Below are 23,659 nucleotides of genomic sequence, written 5' to 3'. Positions count from 1 at the left end.
ATTTGACTTAAAAGATGGGGGTTGTCTTACCAGCTGTCCTAACAGTTTTATGCTGATGTTGAATATTTAGGTGGAGAGGCATGAGCTCACCCTGCTCCAGCTACCTGCAAACTAAGGCCATTACAGCTCTTACCCAGGTCCAATTTCATAGAATGATTGGAAGTGACCTGAGGATGTCTCTAGTCCAACTGCCTGCTCAAAGCAGGACCAATCCCCAGATAGATTTTTGCCCCAGATCCTTAAATCGCCCCCTCAAGGATTGAACTCACAACCCTGGGTTTAGCAGGCCAATGCTCAAATCACTGATCAATTCATGGCCACATATTTAACTAGATCTTTCATTATATGTTTAGCTGAGTTAGCTCGGTTAACTTGCAGAGTAAATCCTCAAATACAGCGGAACGATTTTTTGCTCAGACTTAAGGTAGAGAACAAGCCCTAAAAGTTTGTGCTTATGAATTTAGTTTCAGAAAAGTTTGAGCAGGTGGAAAGAAGGGGTTAGAAGGAACCTATTACATAACCCTAACTATAGTCATTGCCACCGATATTATTTTATTGAGTCACAGGTTTGTGAGCTATCCATGTGGACCTGAGATATCCAGCGTATGTGGTCAGCATACAGTGAAACCTCTTAGGAGCAGAGCTCAAGAACCCACAATAGATTTGTTGGATAAGGATGGGTTTTGGCAAGGTGACAGTTCTTTACTAGCTTTTATGAGAGTGGGTGCCATTCTCACAGTACAAACTGCTACTATTTGCATTGCTGATGTTTCCTTATCAGCAAGTCTGAAGAACTGCTTTAGTATCTGATAAGACTGGCTCAAATTCATGTGAAATTCAGATTACAGAGGAGCATAAGTGAGGATGTAACACTGTAAAAGAAATACCGTGTACAGAACATTTCACGCTTTTCCTGGTTTGGGGCAGATCTGCAAGGTTTCACTGAATGCAAACACTTATACTAATAATATAAAGTGTGAATTTTTTTTTTATTGCAACATTAACTGGTGGAGATGCTGCAATCTTGTAAACAGCTTTATACCAAGAGGAAGGTGAATGAAGAGAAAAAAGTTAGGCTATCTGAGCTCCCAAAATTGAACAGTGGGAAATCCTCTAACACCACTCACAGATTGCATCATACAACCCTTTTATACATGTAGTTAGGAGATGGGAACACAGAAATCAAGAGTCCTTTTTACATCTGTACCCTCTCTCATATATGGGGATTCTACAAGTTACCTAAGCAGGGCAGAGAAGCCATCCAAGCCCTAGTGGACTAACCTAACCTGCCCAAGTGACCCCTTCTTAGCACAATGTCCTGAGTCTGAGACCCACTTCGCCTCTCAATTATATGGGTTTGCCCTTTAACCTGCTCAGCAAATGCCAGAGTCTAGTATATACCTGAATGGCTGGGTCCTAGCCACATAAAATATGCCCTCATGACATCCAGCGTGTGACGTTTCATTTAACCCTGAGTGGAATGTGATTTAGGGAAGAAAACCAGAAGGTGAACAGACTGATGTGGAACTCAGAAGCCACCTTACTCAGAAACTTCACATGAGGGTGACTCTATCCTCATGAATGACTGCTGGCGACAGGAGGAATATGAGGCCTGCCATGAAGGCCTGGATCTCCCCTGTCCCTCTACCTAACATGATGGCTACCAAAAAGGCTGCCCTGATTGACAGGTGGTAAAGAAAACAGGTAGCCAGTGGCTCAAAGGGGAAAACCATTAATCCAGTTAAAACAAAGTTAAGGTTCCAGGAAGGAGCGGATTGCCTGACTGGTACGAAAATACGTGAGCCCTGTGAGCAATCTCAACACCATACGGTGGAAGAAACCGGCGTAGCCTAATACAAGAGGACGACATGCAGATATATCTGCCACATGTACTCGTACTGAGCTAAGGGAGAGAAATGACTGTTTTAGGGAAAGAAAATGATCCAGAGAAGGGTGACTGAAATGCAAGTGTTTGCTTGGATCTCTGCCTTACAGGATTGTGACAGCTGGTCCTTTAAAGGAGCAATTAAGAAGTAGATCTATTTAAAATCTATCTATCTGTGTACTGGATACCACGGACAGGGAAGCCACCAATAAGTGATACTTTCCAGACTTTGCACAAATTATTGATCCTTTGTTCTCACCACCACTCAATACACTCTGTGTACAATAGGTTTCTAATCTTGTTTACTACAGCACTTACGTCTAAATTAAGCTGTTTCTGATCAGTTTTTCAGGCAGTGAAGTCAATCATACAGCTTGGTTTATTCTAGTCTATATATGTTCTGATGCTGTGCTCATCACTGTAGTATCTGAGGCCCCATCTACACGACGCGTGAAATTCGATTTTAGATACGCAATTTCAGCTACGGGAATAGCGTAGCTGAAATCGAATATCTAAAATCGAGTTACTCACCCATCTTCACCGCGCCGAATCGATGTGCGCGGCTCGCAAAGTCGAATCCGGAACTCCGTTTGTTTTGGTGGAGTTCCAGAATCGATGTAAGTGCGCTCTGGGTTCGATATATCCCCGTCTAGACGAGACGCGATATATCGAACCCAGAGCTTTCGATTTTAACGCGCCGAAATGGCGCGTCGTATAGACGTGGCCTGAGTCCCTACCAGTAGGGCATTAAGCAACATGATTAACATCTGTCGCATGTGATTTGTACTCTCCTCCTCTTCTTCTCAGGACGAGAACTGTGAGTGAAGTTAAATTGGGTGAGGATTCTGTTTTCTGGGAGATGGATTTTTGGGTTTGTTTATAATATAGGTTTGTCTGTTTCTAGATGTTCTCATTTTACCAGTGCTTGACTTGATGGCATTTTTCCTTAGCATGAATCCTTGAGACTTTGCTGTATAAATACGCCCATCAGAAGCTTCCGTTCGAGTATTGTACTGCTCATTTATGTACTATTTATTCCAGTCTTGCCACTGCTCAGAAAGGATGATATTTATCTCTGTGGAGAGGCCCCTGCAAAGGTCGTTGAGTGCTTGAGTCCTCACAATTGGGCTAAAGTATGTTATGCATAGGCGTTGTCAGCCCTTATGCAGAGCAATGAGCTTCACTCTTATACATTCCCTTCTCCTATTTGCGCCTCTCTCTGCTGTTGCTGCAAAAGTAATTTGTTTCAAGGGGAAGGGATTTTATACAGGGAACAGCCAAGATACAAAGCTTAGTATAAAAGATCTGTATTACATGGATGAAACGACACCATGAACACCCGCATTTTTTCAAAGGAAGTCTAGTTACACTGTACACAGTGAGGGACACCTGAACTGGGCAAGGGTCCAATCCTCCAAACACATGTGCATAAGTCCTTTACTCAGGTGAGTAGACCCCCACTGCATCCAATGGAACTACCTGCATGAATGAAGTTACTCATGTTGGGAGGATCATGATCCAAGCTGGTGGTACTATTATCTGAGGCCAAATTCCGCCTTCAAAATGTGAATGTGGGGTTCTTTTTAAAAACAATTTGGGCTGCACGTGCACATTATGAGGGCAGGGTTTGTCCCAGCAAGTCAGCATTGACATGTCATGTTCCTTGCTGCAACACTAGCAGAGATGCCGCAATAACTGTGTCTGGATACTGGCTAAGTGAACCAAAACTCTGGGTAAGTGAGGATACGTGGAACTGCGTGAAAGAAAGGAAACAAGCCAAACCAAACATCAACAGCTCAAAAATAGCTCCAGAAAAAGCAGCAGAAAAAATGCTATATAAAACAAAGGATAAAACAGTAAAAGTAGCACGAGAAGAGACAAGAGGAAATATATGGATAAGATCACCAAAGAAGCTGAAGTGGTTGCTGAAAGAGGGAACAGTAAAAACACCTTATCAACTCAGCAAGGTTCTAACTGGCAAGTTTAGATCAGCCATAGGACTTGTGAAGGATAAAGAAGTAAAGACAGAAACAGCAGAAAGAGAACAGAGTGATGGACAGAGCATTTTTAAGAAGTGCTGAACAGCCTAACTCCACAAGAAACTCCTGACTTTGACAAAGAAATTAAACACCAGAGCTGGACATCTTAATTTCTCATACCCCAAACAAAGAAGGTACAATAAAAACCGTAAAACCTGGGAAAGCTGCAGGTGAAAACCGAGTCACCAGGAAAAGTTGAAAGCTTGTAATGATGAGATCATTGATAAAATCACCAAACTTTTCAACAAAATGTGGGACCAGGAAAAGCCTTCAGCACAACAGATAGTCAAGAAAAGTAACCCTAGCAACATGCTACACTCGTTTCAGTGACAACGAAGGTCTCTGCAGTATCTCTGAAGCAGGATAAAGGAAGCAGCATAAGGCAAAGGTAAGGGAAGAGCAGACCAGATTTTGACCTGGAAGAACCAGATTTTCACTCTAAGAACAACCACTAAGGAAAATATCGAGTGCCAAAATCCATTCATTATAAATGTCAATAGAGTTTAAGAAGGCTTATGGCAGCTTCCATCTTAATCTACACCGCAGCATCTTGAAGCATGATGGTATATCAACAATAATAATTAACCAGATCAAGACTTTATATCAAGATGCAGCTTGCAAAGTGAAAGTAAACTTAGACCTGAGCTAATGGTTTAACAGATATTGCTGTCAAACAAGAATGCACTCTCTCACCTCTGCCAACACAGCTTAACACTAGAAAATTTAGATTTTGTTGACGATATGGCTCTTCCAAGCGACCGGGCAACCAACATATAAGCAAAAATGAAAGGCTGTCCAGTATCACAAAAAAGATGGGGTAAATAGTTATGAAAAAACAAATCTAATGAGAACCCGAGCAACCCCCAACTCAAGCATAAAATTAGAAAGCAAAAGAATACAAGAGGCGAGGCAATAACATGCAAGCCAATGGGGATGTCCAGGAGGAAATAATGTCACCAATTGGCAAGGCAGCAGCTGCCGTCACCGACTCAAGCAAGATTTGGTCAATAATCATCTACGTCTTAAAGACCAAGCCAACAACCTTAAACTCAATTTTTTTTTACATTTTAACATATGGATGTGAAAGATGAAACCCATCAAGAATATAGACAGACCACCTAATTGCCTTTGAAAGCAAATGCCTCAGGAAAGTAGCAAATATTAAACTGAATTAATTTATGACAAGTGCTGAGATTTGTCAGAGCTCAACAATCCTGTCTCCAATACTATCCGAAGAGATGATGGCAATCTCTTGAACGTGTATTAAGAATGAAGCCAGCGCATCTGCCATGGCAGGCATGCCATTGGGCATCTGGAGAAACACGTAAAAAACGGCCAACAGAAAGAATCTCTCCATCAAACATGCTTAGACAGGGAAAACATATGGGGCTTAATAAAAGACATGCAAACAGTGGCCCGAAACAGACAGGAATGGTGGAACCTTGTTTGCACCACTGAATCTTTCCTGTGACATCTGATGACACAGGAAGGATTCAGATTCAGAATAAGACCGCTCCTCTTCAAAAGAATCACGATTGCTTGAATTTTTTTTTAAACAAATCAATTTCTTCTTCAAAGACCTGAGTTACAAACAACATTCAACTTTGCAATGCAAGAAAAAGCCAAAAAGAATGTAATTCTTATCCCCAAAGTGAGGAATACAGATTAGAAAGCCTGCCTGGGATGGGAGGAAAAAGCTACAGCAACATCTTGAGTCAGATTGCAAACCACAGAGTCACATGCGACACTGGGAACCTCAAATATAAAGGGGTGATTTTTGTTCTACAGATTTACATTGAGTCCACTGAGGCTGCATAAAAGCCAATTTTCAATATCCACTCAGAACCCAACCTATTGACTGTTAAGGGAGCTTAGCATGGCAAGCACAGGGTTGGTGACACATTCAACTTCCATGTTGTACCTTAAATCTTGTAGCAAAGCAAGGCAGCAAAGAAAATACTTCAAGTTCGCAGAAATCAAAGTTTAAGACAGCAATCTGACCCACTCACCCTTTTCACTGGTATCCATAGAAAGTTTCTTAATGTCATCAGCCAGCACATTCTGTGAGTTCTCTTGTCCATTCTCTGTATCATTATCATCAAACAGAGCCTCTATAATGACATCCAGTCTATCAGCATCTCCTTTCACTGGCTCTCGAGGAAGGCAAGTCCCCAACAGCTCCTCAGGGACATCTGATTCATGTGTCGCTTCTGTTTCTTTGTCACTGCCATCTGGCTTTATTACCTGAAGAAGCAGGGGGGAAGAAGATGCATGCTAAATCACTGAGCTGGAAAAAAACACTATCTTCCTTTCTCATCTGTGTCCTGGGGGCAGGGGGAAGAATGTATAATAGATGGCTAGTGAGACTGTCAAGCAATTAGATGCAGACACTGCATTATGGACAGAGGTTCCTCTCTGGGAAAAGAGGGAAGGAAACTCTGGGGAATAACATGGTTATTGCAATACACCTACTGAACATTCCTACAGTTGATACCTACCTCCCACATCCAGAAGATATGCAGGAACGGGCATTCATCCTAAAGTAGAGGGACAGATGCATATGGGGAAACCTCACAGGTAATATAGCAAACTAACCCATGAACAAAAATACCTCTACCAATAAAGTGAGAGAGGCTGACAGGACCGGATGGTGTAGTCCTTCTCATAATCCAGAGCCAGTGACTGTTCCATCTGTGACTCTGGGGGATCAGAATGGAAGCCATCAGATTGGAACTCCGCATGCTACCATTCTAAGCCTCAAGCTGTCAAACCTTGCCCATTCTCTGCACAGAATGTGATTTGGGATATTCCATCTCAGCAATAAGTGAAAGGTCAGCTAAAATTCCCATGTCTCTCTACAAAGAAAGCATGCTTTCAGATTATGTTTATGCTTCAATGCTTTACAATATATTTGTCAGACCTCCGCTGCCTCTCTCTTTTTGTAGTCATATTTCTTGGGAGTTTCCCATGCAATTAACACTCACCTGGAGGTTTACAATTCTTTGTATTGCCATGAGAGCACTTCATAATACCAGTAAACAGGCAATGGGAGCCCTCAGATATGCAGCAAAAAGCTTGTCCATTGCACTAACTATGGTAGATTCTCATCATTTGGAACCATTGTAACTGGCCTCAACAGGTGCTAGCTGGAGGCAACAGTATTAAACAAGAAAAATGGCATCTAAAAAAGCTTCAGAGATTTCTGTTTTAGTGACTGGAAAACAAATAGATCAACCAATGTGCTGATGGCAAGCTTTTCACGATTTCAGACATACTACAGAAGTACTTCCAAGTAGTGCTCATGTCCTTTTCATATTATTTTCACAATAGGTAATACAAATAAAATAAAAATAAAATCAATTTTAAAAGGGATTAATTTCAAATCATTTTGTAAAAACTAAAATGACATCATTCTGAACTCTCGTTACCTTTCGTGACTCAGTGCTCTCCATCTTCATTCTTGCTTTTTTTTATGTATATAGTTTGTTTCCATAGCAGGTTTTGAATTAAACATTACATTGTTTAAAAAAAAAACTGGGGGGAAAAGTCTGGCAGAAGGCGCAAAAGTGATTGATTATTAAATCTGGCTACATTCAGCATATAAAATACTGACACACACTGATCTGGGCAAGAACAGTCTATTAGATTAGAGAACTGACAGGGCTCTGCACACTAGTGAGTGCCAGCGTGCCTATCCAAAAAGAAAACTAGTGTCAACATAACATTTGGACCCTAACACGGTCAGATGTAAATGTGCTCAGCTCTTAAATTTCAATCACACCAGAGCTTCATTTTCTTCAGTGCATGCAAACTCCACCTGAATTGCCTTTTTCTCTTGGGACAGTACAAGTGATGTTCCAGAGGGCTAAACTATAAATCCTTCTATATCCACTGTAGCTAGCAACATTAGATATATCAGAATGATAGTGACTGCTCTTCTGAAGGTGTGGCACAGAAGAGATTAACACTTGAAGAGTTTGTGTGGAAGGAGAAGAAAGGACAGCTATTGCATTAAACAAGTACTACACATGAAAAAATTCCTGGACTTCCCAAAACTTCTCAAAGTCATATCCACTCACCGCTGTCACTAACTAGTATACTATTCCACATGTGGCAATCGAAAACCTTGATTACATTTTGCACTTAGAGGGAATGGATCATTATCACCTATAGCAGGTTTATTAGTTCAACTCAGGAGTCCAGAAAACTTGGATTTAACGATTCTGGCCATCTGCACATAGCAAATATCAGATCAGTAGAGTGTTCTTGGGCTGTCCAGCATAGATTGATTCATAGACTGCAAGTCAACTGTGATTACCTAGTCAGATCTCATGTATAACGAAGGCCACAGAAATTCACCCAGTAATTCCTGCAGCAAGGTTTTGTGTCATACACAAAAATACAGCGCTGTATTAGAATTCACAAAATCAAAAGCTAACGGGCATGATCAAAAAGCTACTAGGCAATATGAGTGCAGCATACAGACTCTGTTGCAACATCTGCCTTAGGTATTGAATAGCAGCACATTTGAACATCACAACAGATGAAATTCTTCTTATATGCAGCATCTAAAAGTATCAGGGACTTATAAAAGTCATAATGTAGTTTCATTTTATGTGGTTCATACATTCTATAACATTAGTAGACCAGGTACCAGCTCTTGCCAAGTCTGCAGGCATCAGTTGAGCACTGACATTTATAGCTGGAAACTAGGCCAGCTCACCTGTATGTTAGTGTTGCTCAAGATACGTGCTGAACTTGTAAGGATGTGTTTAGACTCTATAAAATGCTTGTGAGTTGTTCCATGAATTAATCTTGCTTGTAATATCTGTATCCCGTGCTATAAGATAATATGTAAGTTTTGTTTTGTAACTGTAAAAATGCCTGCTCTGAACTTGTGAATCCAGGCAAGAGGAGTGGATCCCTCGCCCACTGAGAAGGGCTGTGGAGACTAAATTGGCCATTGTAAAACATTGTGATACAAAGACTGGGCTAATGGTCCTCTTACACCCATGAAGGTGCTACGTGCATGAAAGCTCATCCCCCCAGCTTGAATTCTGGGAGGAGGAAATGAAGATAGCTGACAGGAAAATTCACCTCTGTGCTGTTTGGACTCTCACAGGGCTGGAGCTAGGAAACAGAAGCAGAGATCCCCAGGGTCAACCGGAGTTAACTCTACAAGACATTCAGTGCTGACAGATTACAACTCTGTCACCTTTTGGAACCACAGACTAACTCATCTGTATATATACACACAGTATGTTTGCCTGCTTTAACCTTTAAATAACTCTCATTTCTTTTTCCAGGTTAATAAATTCTCAGTTAGTTCACTACAGGATTGGCACAAGCGTTGTCTTTGGTGTGAGATCTGAGGTACAAAATGACCTGGGGTAAGTGACTGGTCTCTTAGAACTGCAAGTGACCTGAATTCTTTGTGATCTCTGGTGTAAGTGACCATTTATCACTTAGCCCAGCTTTCCTCGGTGGCAATAGAGACTGGAGAGCCCAAAGAGACTCTCTGTGACTTCTTGGTAAGACCGTTACAGTGCTTCAGGAGCTCACATTTTGTTACTGGGTTGGTGAAATCTAATGATAGAACTTACCACCAGCTTGAGGTGTCTGCTCTGCTTTTTGACAGTCTGCCCCGAGGTTGGCACTCACAGTCGTGAACCACTCCAGACAGCAGGACACATGCAGTAATACTAAAAACTATATATATACTGGCCAATCAACCAGACATCGTGGTAATAGACAAGGAGCAGAAGACAGCGGTGGTGATAGATATAGCAGTGCCAAGTGACAGCAACATCAGGAAGAAGGAATATGAGAAGCTGGAGAAGTACCAGGGCTAAAGAGGAACTAGAGAGGATGTGGAAAGTGAAGGCCAAAGGTGGTCCAGTGGTGGTAGGAGCACTCGGGGCTGGTGTCTCCTAAGCTGGGTGAGTGGCTCCAAGAGATCCCAGAACAACATCAGAGCTCTCTGTCCAGAAGAGTGCAGTACTAGAAACAGCTAAAATACTGCGCAGAACCCCTCAAACTCCCAGGCCTCTGGTAGAGGACCCGAGGTTGAGGAAGACCATACACATCCATAAGTGAGAGGTGTATTTTTTTATATATATATATATATATATATATATATATATATATATATATATATATATTTTATAATTGTATATTTACTTTAAACTACTTCTGTTACAGTCCGCTAATTTTCAGTCTTTCTGGGCGAGTCTTCCGATGCATCTGACACCGTATTTACTGAAAAATAGGGCATTTTACACTGTTCAGTAATCATGGAGTGAAAGGATGCAAAGTTAAGGTTTCTTAAAGGACCTCAATTCTGAAATTCCTGACTACTGCACAAAGGCTCAACCCCAAAGTTGTGTTAAGAGATTTTTGCAGGGTTTTTAAATTGAAATGTAACTTTTAATAAGGATTTTGTTGAAAGTCAGCTGCTCATTTGAATGTCTGATCCTCAAGATAGTGTTTGAAAAGATTTATTGCAACTTTCAGCTCTGAACAAGCATCAAGGTTCTACCACACCATGACGTTGGAAAGTTATAACCCTCTAAAACAGGGGCTCTGAATGAAAGTACCATCTCAACCACAGAGGATAATAAAAACAGCTAGTGAGCATGAATAAGTAAAATCTGTACAGCCTGATTGTCACTTCTCTGTATTCTCCATGGTTTATAAGTTGCCATAAATTCAACAATTGTCCTTACTTGTGAGGAATTAATTCCAACAAGAAACTGAACCAGGAAACTTTATATCTAAATGCATTCAGACGACCTATTGAGCTACAGAAGAGACTGCTTTCTCGGTCAGTAGTAATCCTAGGAGGCCTGTTCCTCATATTCCATAGACTGTCCACATACATAGTCTCCTATCCATACAATGACAAAGGCCAGTCCTGTTTATTCTTTGAAAAATCTTGGCTTTTCTAGTTACTGCTCTTCAGCAGCCATGTTAACGATGCCCATGACGCGTCTAAGTTTCACAAATTGAAATTATTACACTAGACATCACTGAAATATTATGCCCTGCCCCAGGAGCCCTGTATCACTAAGCGCGCACGTTGTGTTGTGCACATAAGCGGATTATGGTTTTGTGGGGCTCTGGGCCAGAGCAAGTGGGGGTCCCTCCCCACTCCTTCCATATTCAGTTTACACACACACACACACACACACGCCCATCGGCACTCCTGCTGGGGAGCAGGGTCGAGGTGCAAGGGCTTCTCCCACTCACCTGGTACACACAGAAAGAAGCATGAAAAGTCCTGCCTCATTTAAGTCTCATTCAGTATGCAACTCCATTAGCATACATGCATGAAGCAGGCAGCTTTCACTCCGAATGTCAGTAATTACTAGCTACAACACACTGCACCCCAGGTGCGATTTTGAATCTCATACAACTTGGTTAAACCAAAAACACTGTCACCAGAACACTCAAGGGCAGTTCTGTTCTACCAGGTGTGCATCTGCCCAGGATACCATTACTACCTCAAACAGGAAAAACCTTCAAGTGATTACTTAAATAACCTCCCGCAGAGGTGCTCAGTTTTCAAAACCACAATAATTTATTTCCAAACAGAATTGCTTCAAGAAGGTCAAAGGCAGCATTTGTCTTCATTTTCAAGGCCTAACAGCTATTTTATATTGGTGCACAGGAATCGCAATTAGTGAGGGCATATTTTCAACAAATGAACAAATTTCAATTAGACAACAAAAGAGCCTGGCTATGAAATTTAATAGATGAACCACATGTGGTCAGCTGGCAGCCCTGAGGGGATTCTTATTAATGTCTCTGCTTCCCAAGTCCTCATGAGACAAATCAAAGCAACAAACCTTGCAGTGACCAGGAAACATGTCATCTCAGGGTACAGATAGTATTTCCCTAGGGACCACTAGGTTTCTACTGAGGTTCTGCAACTAGACTAGAGGCAATTCAACATTTTAATCAATGAACAGGAAGTAACCATCAAGTCACAGCTGATAAAATGTGTGGATGATACGAAGACAGGTGGAATGGTCAATAATGATGGGGACACAGTAGTCAGACAGCGCAATCTGGATCACTACAATAAGGCCACACCTCAAGAATGAGGGAGTGTATTTTGGAAAGCAGTGACTCTGAAAAGGAGTTATTGGTCATAGTAGACAAGAAACTCAACATGAGCTTCCAGTGTGATGCTGCTGTAAAAAAGGGCTAATGCAACAATGTATAAACAGAGGAAAAGTGAGTCTGAGAGGGAGGTGATTTTACCTCTGTACACGCAATTAGTGACACAGATAGTGGAATTCCACACACAGTTGTGGTTTCCACATTTTTAAAAGGCTGTTCAAAACTTGGAGAGGGTGCAGAGAAGAATCACAATAATTATTGGAGGGCTGGAGAAAATGTCTTACAGTGAGAGATTTCCACTTAATTTATGAAACAGAAGATCGTGAGGTGATGTGGTTACAGTGTATAAGTATTTTCACGGGAAGAAAATACCAGGTGCTAATGTGCTCTTTACTCTAGCAGAGAAGGGCACAACAAGAACCAGTGGCTGGAAGCTGAAACCAGACAAAATTCAAATTAGACATAGGACAATTTTTTTGTAACACTGGAACAATCTACCAAGGGAACTGGTGGATTCTCCATCTTGACAATCAAGACTGGATGCCTTTCTGGCAGAGATGCTTTAGCCAAACAAAAATTATGCTTTAGTCATAGAAAATTATTGGGTTCAATACAGGGGTAACAGGGTGAAATGTAATGGCCTGTGATATACAGGAGGTCAGGCTAGAATCCTAGATAATCTGACAGTCCGTTCTGGCCTTAAACTCTATGAATCCCTGAAAAATTAGGAGTTAAGCACAAGCATGAGGCATAGAAATCAGACTGAACAAGTTTAATTTTGAATTAAGATGTAACTGAAAACAGAGGGCTTTGAATGAAAATACCATTTCAGCCTTAAACACAAAATCACTACCACAACAGTAACACAACCACCACATTTCACACCCCTATTACGGAACACTCGCATCCATTACACCATCAGTTTTTTCCATTTTAAATTGGACTTTATTTGGAAGCTAGGTCCCTCATGATCATTGACAAGGGAATTGAGACTGGCTAGCACAGAGGTTGTTGTCAGGGCTCATACGTATGCATTAGAGCCAAGAAACCTTCAATATTAATATTTTTGCAAGGAAGATCTTTGCTGTTCTGAAAAAAAACCCAAGCAAACAAATGTCTGTTCTTTTTAATTCCTGCTTAGCTAGATAAAATACAGTACTTCTAATAAGGGGAAAAACACCTGTCCCACTTCCATTCCTGCTGCAATCTCACTTATTATACCAGATGGCACTGGCAATGGAGAGCAGTTAATAAAGGCAATTGGCTTCAGTATGAGATTCCATTTAAAACACACCAATAAGGTTAGCGTTTTTACAATACTTTAATTCTAAGGCACTGGAAATATGCACGGAAGGCCAGCAGAATGGCTATAATTTTATATCCCAGCACACACCACAATTGGATTTGATAAACATGCCAACATCATCCAGACCCAAATTGCTCTTATTGACCGTACAAAGCTATTTGCCTACTAACAGAGCTTTGCTGTACTAATTATTATCAATACATTACATGCATAGTACTATTGTGAAGTCACTGTGGTGCCGTTACAAAGACAAAAGCCTCCACATTTCTCAATTCATACACAAAACAAAGTTGCATTAAGAAAAGTTACTGGTCTTCCTTAAACTCATCACAACTAGGAAATTCAGAGTCAAGGTCATGGAATGAAGTCCCTACAACTCACGCGGGTTTGACATATCAATGTCTGGCAAGATCACCCACAGGCCTCCTGAAAGCAACCCACCACACCTGCTATACTATAGAGGCATTCTTGTTTTTCCCCAAAATTCTGGGGAGTTGAGCAAGACCAGATATGTATGTTTTCAAAGCCAAGCGTAGAGAGATCTGGCTGTGGGACTGTTACACTGATTAATTTCTAAAATTTAACCACTGCGCACCCACTACCAAAGTTCTCATTCACACCAAGCTCTCCATTACCACCTCCTCTCCAACCTCAGAGTCTAGTTAACTTGCATCTCCTATGGCTATATCTTCCCTGTAGTTACCTCAATGATTGGCACCCACATCTGAGCCCACAGGTCAGTCTAGGTGAAGTGTGAGCAACCACACTGCAAAGCCATGCACAAGTGGCTGGGTTCTCACGGGTGCTGCTCTCACACATCTGTGTTACTAGCATTTCATGAGCATATCCCATTGCTCTGTATGCTGCTCTGGAATGCCTTCCCAGGGAATTGTGGAAGAACTTATCTGTCCTTCTGGACACCCAGGGGTATTGTGGGATGGCACTGCAAGACTATCAGCACTTGAATGAGTTGGCTGCATCCTCACGGCAAAGTGAGCAGCTTACCAGCTGACACGAAAACATCACTTGGGTTTTAGCCATCAGCTCCAGAAGAACCAACTATCCTTGGTTGAAAACACCACTAAACTCGGGTGCTGGGTTTTGGTGTGCAAACAAGAGGGGGGCTGGAGTAACACCCAAGTAAATCCCCAAGTTAATCCTGCAGGGAAGATATATCCCTATAGATTCATAGATTCCCAGGTCAAAAGGGGCCATTGTGATCATCCAGACCAGGGGTGGGCAAAATTTTTGGCTCAAGGGCCATATATGGGAATGGAAATTGTATGGCGGGCCATCAATGGGAGTGCGGGAGGGGGCTCTAGGCTGGAGCAGGGGGATTCGGAGGGCGGGAGGGGGATCAGGGCTGGAGTAGATATTTTGTGCTCTCTTTTCACTGGTGGCTTCCCTTCCTGGGCTGTCTCCTCCTCTTCATTCCCTGCTTCAGTATCTACTTAAATATCAGAGATTATAAAATTTGTTCATTGTAGATTTCACATGATTTGTTTTAACTCTGGTTCCTCGTTTTCTACTCTCTGTCTTTTACATCTGCCTGTCTTAGGTTTATTTAGGTCGACAATTGTTAGATCTCCAGGCAGGGATTATTATTTTTTTTATTTAAGGAGCCAGGCAGAGTTACAGAACTATATAAATATTTATTATTAATAGTAACCTTCCAGCCAAACGTCTCAAAAGACAGAAATGCCTGTTGAGCATCAACAGCAGCCTCAGACAACTTTATCTGCACTCACTCATCTTGAGTTTGAACTACCATTTGTCTGTAGTATCTGTAAACTTGATGAATTTCCCTTGCCCCATATCTGCAGCAGTTTTTTAATACACTTTCCACCACTTCTTCCTTGTTTGCCATAATACACAATTGCCTCAAACCTACCGCTCCTTAAATCCTCCTCACACCTTAATCTCCTCCTACCTTGACTACTGGAACCCCATCCTCTATGGTCTCCCCAGCACAAGCTCTCCAGACTCTAGCATGTGCACAAGACTGCTGCCTGCCTTCTCAAGTGCAATATATGAAGTAGTATGATCACTCCCCATCAGTCACTTCCAGTTTTATTCCATACTATTTAAGAATGTCGTCATATGTTAAAGCAGCAAAGAGTCCTGTGGCACCTTTTGGACTAACAGGCGTATTGGAGCATGAGCTTTCGTGGGCGAATACCCACTTCATCGGATGACGAAGTGGGTATTCACCCATGAAAGCTCATGCTCCAATACGTCTGTTGGTCTATAAGGTGCCACAGGAATCTCTGCTGCTTTTACAGATCCAGACTAACACGGCTACCCCTCTGATACTTGACATCATATGTTAAATAGCCCCTTATCTTCTATAGCTTACACTCTTTATCAGATCCATTTAAAACAGGAAAAGACGCAGTAGAAAAGTTATCAAAAAGAAAGTGTTATTCTCCGGACAATGGCAATTGTTAACACAAAATCACTAGTGGCACCACTCGTATTAACTTGATACTGTAGAAGGATTAGATGCTACATCGCAATTACATGGCAAATATTTTGACTCAAAATGTGTGAAACCCTTCAATCTACTTCGATAGCAGAGATGTTAATGGCATCTAGTAATGAGAACACAGTAAACCATTGATGCTGGCGCTAGGGGTGCTGCCGCACCCTCAGCCTAGAAGTGGATTCTATTATATACAGGGTTTACAGTTTGGTTCAATGCCTCTCAACACCCTCACTATAGAAATTGTTCCAGCACCACTGCAGTAAGCTTGCGGAAACCAGCCCAAGAAAAACATCAGCTATGCCAGTGAGAGAAACGTCTTTGCCCAGAGCTGGTAAGAGTTCCAGAACAGATGTGCAACAATGAGAGAGACAGTGATGGTAACAATGTATTAAAAGAAAAAGAAAAACCAACCAAAGAGATGCACATTATTCTCACGGACACTTACTAGTATGTGTTTAAAGGCAAGCCACTTTATTGTTTTCTTTCCACGTCAGAGAAGTCTGCCCCCTAAAGTCTGCAACAGTGTTAGATGCTCCACATTTAGTATGGCCTGGTCAACACTTGCTTCACATTCTCCCTTTCTGCTCCCCAAACAAGTTCAAGTTGTTGGACCTAAAAATTAACCTTGTCTTCGGAAGGAGAATATTTCCCCAGATAATCCTCTCTGCACTGCACCCCAAGAACATGGGGTCCTGCAGCGACCAGTGTATGCAGGTGGAGTCCAGTGAACACATTCCATTCCCGCTACATCAGTCTGCTCACTGAGGGACAAACAGCAAATGCACATGCGGTTTTCACACGGGGATGCACCATTTCATGTTTACAACAGCAGTTAGAGACATTCTGTCAAGCATATTTCACGCCCATCACACATGGAACAGTCCCAAACAGTGAGTGGCAAAAGTTTTGGTTCAGGGTCAAAACTTTAACCTTGTCCTCCAAACTCACCCTTCTCTACACTGCAACCCTGCCAGCAATCCAATCCAGCATACACCATTCCTTTCCCTCCTACAAACAAGCACTTTTTTTAAAAAAAGGGCCCTGTAGAACTAGCAGCCTCCCTGCTGAGACCTAGTGAATTGCTGTTTGGACCCTGGGGCTTCCTGAAGCCTGCCCAGTGCGAGACCTCCCACTTTGGTGAATCTCATGAGCAGTGTGCTGTACTCCAGGCCACAGCTAACTGGAAACTAGAGTGTAACATACAAGGGCCCAGCAACGAGGCTGCCAGAACAGAATGGTTTGAAACATCACAGAAACTATTCAGCCCCATATTTTCAACAGTAGCCAGGAAGAAAATGCATGGAACAATTCTGAGAGCTGTTGTTCAAAAGTCATTTAAATCAAATTATGCCCCATTCATACTGGCAGCAAAACTCTCCCTAACTGGAATTGGTGGTTTTGGGGTTTTGTTTTTTCTTTTCTTTTTTTTGGTTTTAATGTTTAAAACTCTGTTTCCTAGCCATCATTTTTTGTAGCGTGGACAGAGACTGCAATGCTACAGTGATGAGCGCCAGTACAAAACCCTATGATACACAAGGCCTTAGAATAAATCACTCAAGAGGGGTGGATTACAGAAGAGAGTAATGGAAGCTTTAATCTTGAAAGTTACCATGCTCTGCAATCCCTCGATTTTCAGCAAACGACAGAAACAAGATGTCCACTTTTTGTCAGAAGCTACAAGGCAGGCAGGCAGGCTGACCACCATTTGGACTGCTTGCAACTTTACTTGCAATGTGATAGATCTGTATTATATATAAAGACCTACTTATTGAGTATTCCTTGTAACAAAAACACACCACACTCATGTTGAATTTACTTTAGAGAGTTTAGATCCATAACATTGGCTCACCCTTCCCCCCCACCAAAGTAATACAGATTACTAACTTTTTTACAAGTATGCTGATGTATGAAAAACATTCCCCCTGATTACAAAGATCATCTCTGAAGACTTACTCAACACTTCATAAAACGAACAAGTTTATACCAGCACGTGCCCTGCAGAGGAAAGCTAGCTAACAATATAGACCTATTCTAACATACAGGTGGCTATCCATGAAATTCGTATAATGCTATCGCCTAAGGTAATACACATTAAAAGATAAGTTAGGAATGGAGTCAGATTGATTTTGTGTGTGTAAGAAGATCTCTCGGGGTTGGTTGTTTTCGATTTTGCCACAAAAACAAAACAAACAAAGGAGTTAATACATTGAAGTTCAAGGCCCGCAATTCTCTGCTGGCCTTTTTCGTTTCTTTGGTTGGGCCCTGAGTGCTGGCTCCCAAGGGTCTCAGCACTGCACATGCTCGGACACTCTTTCAAAGCTCAGAATGGTACACCTGGGACAAAGCGCACACACTGTTCAGGAAACACGCTGGGGCCAAGAAAAGCAATACAAATTTCCACAGTTAACTTGTGTTACTAGCTGCCAATAAGCCTCTTATTATAAAAACCCATAACTGGAAACTGTCATATTAAAGAACAATTTATGGAAGTTCTCAGAGTATATATGCCCTAGCGGGAACTTCCTTTGACTGGTGCACTCCATCAGACCAGGCCTGTTTGCTTATTTATACAGTGGACAGGAGCAACAGAAGCCCGGAGGAGAACAGTTCTAGGGTGTTACCAAGCGTCCAACTCCCACAGTTTCTCGTACAGCACTCTGCTTCCTTCCCATCCCTTCCATTGTTCCTCCCTTTATGGCTGCACTTGGACAATACCTGAGCTTCCCAATCATTATTTTTATAGAAATTGCCTCTGACACAGACATGGTCGCCCAGAGGATTCTGGGGGCCTGGGCTCTTCGGTGGTGGGGGGGCCTTCCATTCCGGGACCCGCTGCAGAAGTGCCCCGAAGACCCATGGCGGGGGCCTCCCGCCGGCGATTTACCGCCAAAAGCACAACCCACCGGCAAAGTGCAGCCGGGTCTTCGGCCGTAATTCGGTGGCGGGAGGCCCCCACCATGGGTCTTCAGGGCACTTCGGCGGTGGGTCCCGCTTAGGTGGTAATTCGCCGGCGGGGGGTCCTTCCGCCCCGGAGCGGAAGGACCCCCTCACTGGCAAAGACCAGGAGCAGAAGAAGCTCCAGGGCCCCCAGAGCGAGTGAAGGACCCCACTTCAGGGGCTCTGAAAAACTCTTGTGGGGGCCCCTGTGGGGCCCGGGGCAAATTGCCCCTCTTGCCCCTCCCCTCTGGGCAGCCCAGCAAACAGACACTGATCATTCCCACCTCCAGGGCAGATCAGACAAAATGAAATTGTGCTGGGATCATCATTTCCCCCACGTTCAACCTTAATCTCAACAGCAAAATAAACTTACAAAACCAGATCCAGTTCACAGAGGGGCTATTCTGCCAAATAATGGCAAACTGACACCTACATAGGATTTAAAGGACATGAAAACACAGAATCACCAAAATGACTCCACTTAAGGAATCTAACACCATCCCTCAACGCTAGCATGATCACAGCGAAACAAAGTGCACACAAACCGCCAGTGTTTGCGCAGTGTGGTGCCATGTTTGGGATTGAAGATGAAGTAATTTCTGTAGAAGGTGCTGGCTAGCGTTCTCTGGAGACTTCATTACTCTAGTCACAGAAAACACCGCCTGGGCTGCATGGCCCTGGATCTTCTCCTGAGATGCCAACGTGGGAGCTATTGAATGCAGTGAGAGAGAGTTGGTTTTGGTGACCTGGACCCCTGGCCACTGGGAAGTGCACTGAGACCTATCAGCCAATCACCAAATAGAAACTCATTTCAGTGGCACACTGTGCTCTCATTCAGCAGTCTGACTGCACCCAGCAGGGCTGAGGATTAGAATTTAGCCCTTTACCAACACTCCAGGCTGGGAATGTGGAGGGAGCTCTGCACGTGGCCCTTCATGTAACCTCTCTGAAGAGTGCAGGAACAGTGAGGACAGAACACAGAGGCAGCCATGACCATCTCTGCTTTTCAGCAGGACTGTCCCCGTGGAGGAAGGGACTCAAGGGGCAAACCCTTAGGACTCTGGGAATAGGAGAAATGAAGGGCTCTTTTCCTCTTTCCTAGAGGAAAAAGAATAAAGCCTTCCATATCCCCTGTTATAGACTTTAAAATACTATTGTCCCTAAAAATCATTTCTGAACAGAAGATAAAATGAGAGCCAAGGATTTCAAGATTCCTCATGCCTGATCCTGGAAAATCCTAATACTGAACTACATCTGGTTGACAAAACAAAGCATCAGTTTAGAAAGGTGGGGATTCTAGGTAGCATCTTTTACAACTCTTTGCTTTTAAAAAAAAGCTTCTTGCATATACCTAGTTCCCTCCCCCTCCCACCTCCCTCTCCCACACACACTAGTCACATATGAGGCTTAAGAAACACTGTGAGAATGTTAGTTTTATCTAGGCTTCCAGCCTGAAAGATTCTTTTCAGTCTAAGTTCCACACTGGATTGAATTTATGCACAGACGGGACAACAAAGTAACATCAGAACCTAATTTCTCTGCTACAACACTGCAGTGAAGAGAAAAGTTATCTAGACACAGCCCTGGAAGCCCAGAACATCTGAATTCTAGCCTGATATGAGAATAGGCTCCTTAGACACACGCATAAGGAAATTAATAACCCTGGTTCTTGTTCATCCATTGTGGCGTTGGGTAAATCATTCAGACTCTGATTCAGTTATTTTACAGTCCCTGTAACTATGCTAGACATACCTCACTATATATAAATTGCACCACATTCTCTGCCTCAGAGACACCGGTCTAATTTCACGTAAACAGCAGGTGGGGAAAGGACAGACTGATGACAGCAATAAGTTGCAAGGGAACTCAGCAAAGACACACTTTGGGGGTCAGACTAGATGACCCTTGCAGTCCCTTCTAAACCTCTTGTTCTATGATTCTATGCACAGAGGGCTGAGCCATTTTAAGCCATTTAATAAATACAGATTATAACATGTTAAGTATCCTGGGTGACTCACTTTTTACGAGCATCTAACTGGAAGTGAGTCTTAAAGAGGGATTTGAACCAGGGAGAAGGTGATACGGATAAACCAATTCAGGGGTGTGTATGATGCAAAAAAAGGCACAGTTTAGCCCTTTATAGAATAGGGATAACATTTCTGAACCACTCACGTGGACAAAAAGCACTACGTAACTGTTAAGTACTACTGAAGACATGGATACATCTGAGTCAGCTTTCTAGGAACTAACAGCTACTTTCTTGCTAGCAGGGCCTAAGAATTAACTGTGCAATGTATTTTGGGTTTTACAGCTGTAGTCTTATGGCATTCTTAGTAGGTACAGGCAAGACTGAAAGTCAACAGTTATTGACAACTGCTGGTTGAAATTAGTAACCTATGTAAAAAATGTTTGAAGCTGACATTTGCAATGCCAAATACAACCAGAACCTTTATCATTTTATTTGAAAGTCAGAGAAGGAAAAGCAGATTCTTCCGTCTTCCATGCACACACACTTTACACCAATATTTCAAAGCCAACATCCACTTCTTCCGCCTTACTAAAATCATACACATTGTCATGAATATATTTTAAAATGACCTGAAATGCCATTCTACAAGAAAAACAGTTCTATCGTATCATATTCATGAGTATAATTAGAATAGTTAATCAAAAGCAATGTCAGCAACTGTCTAAGACTTATAACTGTGGTTTCCTGCATCCATGCTTAGCTACATAACTATGAACTATTGATAACACTGCTCTACAGCCAAAATGCTTCTGAAATAAATGTAGTCAAACTTTACTAATTCTGGTTCACTGAGAACGAAAGTGATGCTTAAAATTGTTGATTGGCTCTTGTCTAGCTGTTGGGATCCAGACTACAGCAGTGGAATCTCCTGGCAGGTGATGTTAGGGTTTCCATGTTCTGTGACCGTCAAAAGGATCTTGTCCCATTCTTCTTCATGGAAGGTGATCTTGTAGCCTGCAACAACATCGATGGTGTGATGGCAGCCCTCAACATCGTTCACGATCCAGATGAGTGGAGACTGTTTCATTTTTGATTCATCGAAGACGAGTCTTAAAGCTGTTTTGCTGCATAATGGCAATGTTTTTTGTGCCATCAATTCCAGTTGGTTCATGCGTCCATATGAAGGAAACCTATGACAACATGAAACAACTTTTGAGGTGCATAAACTATGACCAACATCAGTGGCAGCTTTGTGGCGATTTGAAGTTGTTGCTCTCTTGCTTGGTCTGCAGACTGGATACACAAAGTACTGCTGTTTTCTCTGCGAATGGGATAGTCGTGCAAGAGATTCCCACTACATCAAGAAAGATTGGCCACTCCGACAGTCATTGGAGCCTGGGAGGAAAAGTGTTCAGCATCCACCACTTGTTGAATCAAGGAAGATTTTGTTACCACCCTTACACATCAAGCTGGGTCTGATGAAGAACTTTGTCAAGGCCATTGACAAACACAAGCAGCTTTCCAAGTACCTCCGTGGAAATTTCCAAGGTTAAGTGAAGCTAAGATAAAGGAGGTGTCTTTGTTGGTCCTCAGATTCGTGAACTTCTTCGAGATGATGATGCATTTTGACCATGCACTGCGTGGCAAGGAAAAGACGGCATGGAAAGCCTTCCAGTTAGTGGCAATAAATTTTCTCGGAAACAACAAGGCAGACAACTACAGGTTGTTGGTGGAAAACCTCCTCAAGGCATACAAAAGCCTTGGTTGCAACATGTCACTAAAGATACATTTTTTGCACTCTCATCTAGATTTTTTTTTCCACCGAACTGCGGAGCAGTGAGCGACGAGCACGGCGAGCGATTTCACCAGGACATTGCAACAATGGAGAAACGCTATCAGGGCAAATGGAGCCCATCAATGCTTGCAGACTATTGCTGGACAGTGACAAGAGATGCTCCATTTAATGAATACAAGAGACAAGCCAAGAAGCGCCGAGTAGACACTGAATAGGACTAAACTATGTACATAATAGTTTTTTGCTTTTGTTTCATAATAATTTTTATTTATATAACCTTTTGCTGATTTTTAAAGTGTTACATAAACAGGACAGGTGAAATATTATCATGTAAAGCAACCATAAACACATGAAAAGACCTAGGTTTACAATTTATGATTAAAACTCTACTATCTACACAATATACATAGACATAAAATGTAAAAACTTAAATATCTTAGAAACAGTAGCCTATCAGTTGTTTTAATTGTTATATTTGAATTCAGCACATCAAAATACATAATAAATACCACATTTTATCTCTGAAGCAGACGACTTCTCAAAAATTGTAGACCAGTGTAATTGGGGTTATCCAAAACTAGTTTGTCCCTTAACCTAGAACTAATTAAAACCAATTTTAAATTAACTTAGGCTCAAACTCACTCAAAGTTTTAGATTTGAGACATTCAGATAATCTGAGATAGGCCTTTATTATAAAGGCCAACTACAATTAACAACTGTTTTCATAGCAAAGAGCATCAAGATGAACACACACAACCAGTTTTAAAGAAAGAGAGAAGGAATCTCTTTGCCTCTTGACTGTTCTAGAACACAGTTCTGTAGGCAAACCTAGTTCTCTGAATGCCAGCTACAATTACACAGTCCCTACACATGTACACTACTACAGCCCTGTTTTATGATGTACCTTCATCAATGTACATGCAGCCCTGTACAAGGGTGAAGGGACCAAACAACTGACCCTACATCTCAAAGTAGGCACATTATGATAAGGGGCATAACACACAAAACAGTGCGAGCGCACCACAGATGGAACAGGAGTGTCTCAGACCTCCTCAAGCAGGGAAGAGCTCCTTTCAATGACAAGTCTCTTTTCTCCTCATGGCTAATGATTTATATATT

General features: G+C 42.2%; 1 protein-coding gene across 4 annotated transcripts in view; it reads right to left on the bottom strand.

The window, feature by feature from the left end:
* Positions 1–23,659, bottom strand: part of DIS3L2 (DIS3 like 3'-5' exoribonuclease 2) — a 404,569-nt gene that overhangs the window by 173,048 nt on the left and 207,862 nt on the right. For all 4 annotated transcript variants that reach the window (XM_075068347.1, XM_032803899.2, XM_032803901.2 and 1 more), the window contains one exon: positions 5,934–6,168. In XM_075068347.1, the coding sequence (XP_074924448.1) occupies positions 5,934–6,168 (235 nt within the window). The remainder of the gene's footprint in view (positions 1–5,933; positions 6,169–23,659) is intronic.

Source organism: Chelonoidis abingdonii, chromosome 8 (assembly GCF_003597395.2).
Source record: "Chelonoidis abingdonii isolate Lonesome George chromosome 8, CheloAbing_2.0, whole genome shotgun sequence".
Taxonomy (NCBI): Eukaryota; Metazoa; Chordata; order Testudines; family Testudinidae; genus Chelonoidis; species Chelonoidis abingdonii.
This window is presented reverse-complemented; position numbering and strand designations above follow the sequence as displayed.